At 37.0% G+C, this 7853-nt stretch overlaps 1 protein-coding gene across 1 annotated transcript; it reads left to right on the forward strand.

Moving 5' to 3' along the window:
- Positions 1-715: 715 nt before the first annotated feature.
- LOC141618752 (protein FAR1-RELATED SEQUENCE 3-like) lies at positions 716-1549 on the forward strand. The gene has a single exon (XM_074435833.1). The coding sequence runs from the start codon at positions 716-718 to the stop codon at positions 1547-1549; it is 834 nt and encodes a 277-aa protein (XP_074291934.1).
- Positions 1550-7853: the final 6304 nt, after the last annotated feature.

Here is a 7853-nt window from a genome sequence, read left to right on the forward strand (position 1 = left end):
ATTATTTTATTTCGACTTTGAGGTGGATGATGAAAAAAGACTAAGTAAGGGTTTTTGGGCAGATCCAATCTCAATTAAAAACTATGCCCTTTTTGGGGAAGCCGTCTCTTTTGATGCTACTTATAACTTCAATGAATATAAAATGGTGTTTTGTCCATTCACTGGTGTGGACAACCATAAAAGATGCGTCACTTTTGCGGGTGGTTTGTTAAGAAAGGAAGATGGAGAATCATTTACCTGGTTATTTGAGAATTTTGTGAAGGCTATGGGTGATTGCTATCCTACTACAATTATAACTGACCAATGCAAAGGCATCAATCAAGCTGTAAAAGATGTGTTTGGTGACAAAACACAACACCGATTATGCATGTGGCATATAATGAAAAAGTTGCCAGACAAAGTCGGGCCGACAATTTGCCAAAACACAAACTTTTTAAAGGAAATAAATTCTATTGTTTGGGATGGAGAGATTGATACACAAGAATTCGAATTGTGATGGAAATCGATCATTTCTTCGTATGAGCTTTCTGATCATGAGTGGCTGAAGTCAATGTTTGACATTCGTTCAAGTTGGATTCCTGCCTACTTCAGAGACATATATCTTGGTGGGATTATGCGCACAACATCAACGTCAGAATCTGAAAATAGCTTCTTTGGAAATTTCACAAACCCGCACCTCACTCTTGTTTAGTTTTGGATGCGTTTCCAATCGGCTATGGATGCGCAGCGTTGGAAATATGCTAAGGTGACTGCCGATGATAAGAACTCTTCTCCAAAATTATCAACACCTCTCCTTCTAGAAAAAAAAACCTCTGAATTTTACACCACCACTGTTTTTTATCATTTTCAAGAAGAACTCCAAGATGCGTGTTTTACTTGTGGTCTTTCACCGAGGACAACTGAAGACAACAATGAGCATATTTCAATAATGGACCGCGAGAAAGACAAGGTATACACAGTTGATTTAAGTGGTAATAAATTTTCTTGTTCGTGTAAGACGTTTGAAAGAATTGGGTTACTTTGTAAGCATGTTCTGTGGGTGTTAAAAGATAGAGGGTTTGATGATATCCCTACGGAGTATCTATTAGACAGATGGAGCAAATATGCAACTTGTCGTCCCATTTTTAATGTTGTTGGGACAACCCTCCTAGCTGATCGTATGTCAATAGAAAACCACCAAAGTAAGATAAGTGAATTGTGGTCGGAAGTATTTACTTCAGTTTCGCTTGTTGAAGATAATGAGGAACTTGGTGATGAGCTGCTTGAAATTCTTCGCGGTATCAACGAGAAATTGATGATTTCAGTTAAGCGTGGGAAGTCAAAAAACAAGAAAGCTGAAATTGAGATGCTTATTGGCTCGAAAATACCGTCTGAAGCTAGTGTTCTACCACCAGAAAAGTGTAAGAATAAGGGATCAGGAAGATGGATTACTTCAAACAAGGAAAAGGCAGTACAAGAAAATGCAAAGCCCTTGAGGAAATGTCGTGCTTACGGTGAAATGACTCATCATGATAGTAGGAATTGCCCAAGTCGAGCCACTCAAAAGTGAGTCCAGTTTGATTTCAGCTAGAAAAAGTTTAAGTTGTATTAAGTATTCTTAAAACTTTCTAGTATGTAAAGACTTCTAAGAAGTATGTTGTATTTTACTTTAAATAGTGGTCTTTCTAGTAAGTAAAGACTTCTAAGAAGTATGTTTAATTAACGCATCTTGGATCTATATAGTCGCGATGGTTTGATTGTCTAATGTCTCACGTTTACTGTTCAAACACTGCTTCTCTATTATTATACAAACTTTTATTGTGTACCCTCAAAAGTCGAGGTGTGACACACATAATTAAAAATAAAATATTAATACAAATTGAAGATTAAGTTCTTTATTTTATAAAAATTGATGAAATAATGGGAATAGTGAATTGGTGTAGTTTTTCTCGTATCTTGAATGTTGCATGTGGTGTTAATCAATATGAGCGAATGACGTTCCTTGAAGTAATCTCTTGCACAAGTGATATGATAGCGCTACTCATCAAAGCCCCCAATTCCTATGGCACCATAATCATAAATTGTGGGAGAACACCCTTGGGAACATCAATAAGTCCATTTCTACTTGCGACATGGACACTCTTTGTCTCGATCAAGGCAGCAACAACAATTGTAATAATCGATAACCCTAACCCGATCCCGATCCTTTGAAGGGTATTTATTCCGGAAGGGATTTTAGTGAGTTTTCTCAATGTAGGAACAAAGAGTTTATCATAAATGGGGACAAAAATTAGGATTACAATCACCGGGATAACTTGTAAAGTGGCCGGAGGGGTCTTAAATTTAGGTCCAATTGAAAAGGTTAAGGCTAGAGGCTTGTTGGATGAAAAATGTATGCACTTGGGACACTATAATTGCAAAATGCAAATCTGCAAAATCCAAATTGGAATTAAATGAAGAATGAGTTTCACTTCTTCTACTTGGTTTTGTGGAGAAAGTATCCATGGATCCCTTGTTAAAAGTTTGCTCCCCTACAAATTAAATTTACTTTATTTGTTACAGGAATTTAATAAACTACTTGTTGGGTATTATGTGTATCCCAAAAACCGGGGATGTGTATCCACAAAGCCGGGTATGTGTATCCACACATCCTTTTATTTTGAAGTGTAACTGTCCAATGACCCATTCCAGGAACATTTTGTGTATCCACAAAGCCGGCGATGTGTATCCACAATGCCAGGGATGTGTATCCAGACAGCCGACAATGCGTATCCACACAGATGTGTATCCACACAGCCACGGGTGTGTATCCACACAGCAGCTGGGGTGTATCTGTACCCCAACAAGCAGTGTACCCAGAAAGTCATATATGTGTATTTACACAACCTGTAATGTGTACCCACGCAACAACCGCAAGATGTGTTAATAGGAATTTAATAACTGAATAGTATTAATAGTAGCCATACATTGAAAAAGGATTGAAACAAAATTACATTTGATGAACAAAAACAATTGAGTCAAAAATGTTCCTGGAATGTTTGAACACAACACCATTAAATTCAATTACATTTCACTACGCACAACACATCCTCAAAACACACTCCCATCTACGAACTCACCTCGTCAAAAAACATGAAAAAAGTAACGTTAAGTTAGTTTAAAATAATTTTATATGTAAAATAAAATTAACATCTCCGGCACATAAGTGCCTACAAAACAGTAGGGATGTGTATCTGCGAAGCCGGGGCTGTGTATTCACACACCAGCGGGTGTGTATCCAAACAGCCAGAGATGTGTATCCACACTAGTTGCAGGTGTGTATCCACGGAATATAACCACGAGGTTGTTAATAATCAATGGCAAGTGGGAGTTAGTCTTGTGTAAAATGATTTTACACTAATATAGTTGTAAAACGGATCTAAACACAAACTCTATTAGTAGCTAAACAAAAGATGTGTTTGTGTTTGTTTTCCTCCCAACATATATGAAGGCACAGAAAAAATGTAAACGTCTCAAGGATGAGAAGGTAAAAATATGCCATTTATATAGTTGATGGCATATGCATAATCAGACTATCTTGTAGATCACCCAAATGATTTGTAAATTTGTACATGATTCAAAAACGACTGATTCCTACACTTCGGTCCACTTCAGTACACACTGAGACACTATTCAATACAGTTAAATGGCTTGAACATAAGAGTATATGTCAAGAAAAAAATCAGGATGAAAATCGATCAAATGAGACATCGATCTGAGGACAAGAAAGGATGAAGGGAAAGGAACTCTAAAACTAGTGGAGAGATATTTGGTGACAGTGGAAATAAAAACTAAAGACGAACATGGATAACTAACTATAAACTACTACAGAAATTACTATCAGGTGTGTATGCAGCCAGAGATGTGTAAACCGCACATTCTGATATATGTATCTAGACAGCCAACAATGCGTAACCGCACATTCTGCCGGTGTGTATGCAGACAGCTGCAGGTGTGTATCCAAGCAGCAGCTGGGATGTATCTGCACAGCCCTAAGAACTGTAACCTCACAACCAGATAAGTGTATCCACACAGCAGGAGGTGTGTATCTACACACTGAAAGAAGTGTATCCAGCAATTTAAGATTGTGTACCCTACTAATGTATTTTATCTCAGCTACATATATGTATCTATCAGTTCCACATATTTAAAAATTACCTTTGCAGTATTTTTCTCCCACTTGAGTAGTTTCAACATAATTTGTCGACGATAAGCAATCATATTCTGCAAATTAAATAAAGGATTTTTTAGAGAAATGAAAAACTGATAGAATACGATAAATAGAGAAATAAAAAACTAACATTTAGCTAATTTGGCAAGCTTACTTTGAAATAGTTTTGGTCCTCCCATAATTTCCTATCGTGTATTGCACCCTCCAGAAACTTCATAACAAATAGTCCGCAATCATAACTACACATACAGTTAAGATTATTAGACTAAAAAACTGCATCCATTTTCAGGCTAATAAATAAAGGATTTTTTAGAAAACTTACTTGTTTTCTTGCTGAGGTACATTGATAACAACAATAGTAAACAAGATGATGCCCTTAAGATGATTGTAACCCTTGTGGTCCTCAAACTGACTTGCAACATGGAACACCTTTGAATGACAACAACTTATCAAAAATAGTAATAAAATAATTCCATCCTAACTGATAATAAAAATGCAAAAATATAACAAAAAAGGTAGGGGCCATACAATATCCTCCACATAAGAATTATACTCCTCAATATCATCTGCTTTTTCTAACTTTGGCTTGCATGAGTCCAAGATATAGTTTTCCTATTTCTTGAGGTCCGACACACAAGCTAACCAATGATTACCATTTTTGCCAATTGTGAAAAACACCTACCAATGTCATAGCAGCAAAAGTCATACAATGACATTCCACCCAACGCCAAAACAACTTTTCCAGTAGATTCCCAACAAATTTACCTTTTCAATAGTTGCTTCATTTTCAGGCTTGTAGTGCATCTTAAGATGAGGGCACCAGACAATATTTCCTTTCCGAGGCCTTAATGCGGGCTTAGCAAACTGAAAATTATAAAATTGTTTAGATATTGAGGACTAATACATCTGAAAAACTGCATTTTCAAATCTGAATCATGTATAAAAATGCATTTTTGAATCTGAAAAACTGCATTTTCGAATCTGAATCTTAATTATCTACCTGGACTGTTGTTGGCAAGTAGAGAATATTAGTTCTATCATATGTGCACATCACACCATACATATCAAGCACCTACATATAAATGATCATGTTCTAAATATCACAAAAAGATTAGTATAATAATAATAATAATAATAATAATAATAATAATAATAATAAAAATAATAATAATAATAATAATAATAATAATAACAATAATAATAATAATAATAATAATTGATGCGTGTCTAAAATATGATGTTTCACACTTTATTCTACACGCATTTCAGAGCTCAAATGTGCAATATATGCCATTATTTCCCTATTTTCCTCTACTTTCGTGTTTTTGTCTATTATTGCAGAAATATGAAGAATTGAGCGGAAATCGAGCCGAATACATCCCTAAGTAATTGACATTGCATTTGACATGAAGTATTGACTCGAGGAATGAGCTTGGTGCGCGTTTCAAGGCGTAAAGATAGCAAAAGCATGGGTGCGTACGAGTTAAACAAGCAAAGAAGTGCTTCTCGACATTGCAGCCTGCTTCAGATGGCTATATCTTGAGTTCTAGACCTGATAATCGAGTGATTCTAATTGGAGGTGAAAGCTTATCCTCTTAGCTTTCCAACGCCGCGTAGAACGCCTGATTTGACCAAGGAACGAAGAAATGGCAGCTGTTTTAAGATCGGTGCGCGATACAGAATTCGTCAGAATGCAATTCTGTACAGATATTTGTTGGTCGATCGTTTGGTCCAAGTGGTCGATCGACCACCCCATGGGTTCCAGTAGCTACTGTTCGCTGCTACTTAGTCGATCGACTGATGCTTATGGTCGATCGACTGAACAACGGGTCTGATGCGCAAATTAAAAGATCGAGAATTCCAAAGCCCATTCTGATTAGGTTTAGGAATAAAGGTTACGCAGGATTTTTCCTATATAAACTAACCTATGTTTTCAGAATAATGATCAGTTTTTAGGAGAGACATTAGGTCTCGAGTTTAGCATAGTTTACATTCAAATACTTTAGTTTCTCAATAAAGTTCGCTATTTTGCATCTGGATTTCCTTTCGGCCTTCAGTTTCGGTATTTCTCAATCATAATTTCAGTCTTTAAGTTTATTATCTTCGAAGTTAGAATTGCTATATTGGTTCCTTAAAGCCGTAATTTTCTTTATTGCGAATTTACTGTTAAATCGTTTTAATCATGCTTTCGTTTACTGTTTTAATTGCTTTCGTAGTTGTAGTTAGAATTAATATGTGTAGCTAGAAACCCTGTGCTAAGGTGTGAGGGGATCTGCAGCGAAGACGACGTAGATTAGTAAACCTGATGATGCGCCTTTGGTCGATCATTTGGATTAGTGATCGATCGATTGATTTGTTGGTCGATCGACTAGCTTAGCTTGGTCGATCGATCGACGCGCGATAGAATAGCACCGTTTCAATGTTTTAATTGCAATATTTGACAACGAGACCGAGAGGAGACTTGTTAAATGCTTAGTATTTGACCGACCCACAAGATCGAGAGATAGGGGAGGGAAAATAGATTAATAAATTGAGACGACTAAATTGCTAAGATCGAAAGATAGGTAATTTAGGCATTAGGAATCACTCTTCAGGGCGAGAGCTAGTATTAGTGAGACCTAGGGACTAGTAGCATAGGCTGAGAGGCGCTACTTGTTAAGTTGGACCGAGAGGACTTCTTATTTGCCCACCTATCGTGATTTATCAGACTTACTTAGATACCGTCGTCGTAGCTGCAGTGAACCGACCGTCTTAGCATTCTTTTTATTATTGTTTACATCTCTTTTTATTACTTGCCTTTTATTTATGCATTTAGACTTAGAAATAATCCAAATCAAAACCCCCCAGAAAAATTCATAGACTAAAATAAGACAATTAGAACTCCCTACCTCCCTGCGGATCGACCCTTACTACCGCTTGCTAGTTGTAGTTTGGAAATTATAAATATTATTTTTGATACTCACTTCGACAGGTATCAAATTTTGGCGCCGTTGCCGGGGAGGCAGCGCTAGTTTTAGTTGTCTTTAATTTTAGTCTTTCTTTCTTTAGTCTTAGGGAACTTCGGTTCCTTGAGACCGTTCTCATGTCATTCCTTCTGAGTTTTCCGCAGGAAGAGAACGAAATCTTTGGTGTTTATTCAGCCAGACTTTGGGAGTTTATTGAGCCCAGACGAGATGCCTTCTCTGATCTCCAAATATGCTGCACCATTTTCCGGCAAATGAATGACCCTACGCGAGCATACCTCGAGTCTATAGGTAAGTGGGATTTCGAAGGAATCCCCGTCATTGAGGTATTAGAATTCTTTAATTGGTTTGCTACTGAATCTCTTAAACCTACTTTTTCTCTTCATGTTGACTCAGATGAGGGGGTGGGTGAGACCTTATAAACCGATCTAGGAAATGTTGACGGAGATATAGAGGAGACCATTAGCGTGGTTGACAATCCTTTTTATGAGGATAGTTTAGAACCCCTTTATGATTCTGGCACTGATAGTGAGGTCGATTTGGAGGATCTCTTTGAGAATCTCCAACTTGACGAGTCTAGCGATAAAGAGAGTGAGGAGGAAAATTTTGACAGTCTTGAGGTTAATTGGGATGTGTATGACGATATTATAGATGAACCTATTTTAGAGGACCCGATTGACCCATTTGACTTTACCGCCCCA

Source organism: Silene latifolia, chromosome X (genome assembly GCF_048544455.1).
Source record: "Silene latifolia isolate original U9 population chromosome X, ASM4854445v1, whole genome shotgun sequence".
Taxonomy (NCBI): Eukaryota; Viridiplantae; Streptophyta; class Magnoliopsida; order Caryophyllales; family Caryophyllaceae; genus Silene; species Silene latifolia.

Bases quoted from the DNA above. Each gene is read 5' to 3' on its own strand.
- LOC141618752 (XM_074435833.1), top strand. From the start codon at position 716: ATGGATGCGCAGCGTTGGAAATATGCTAAGGTGACTGCCGATGATAAG.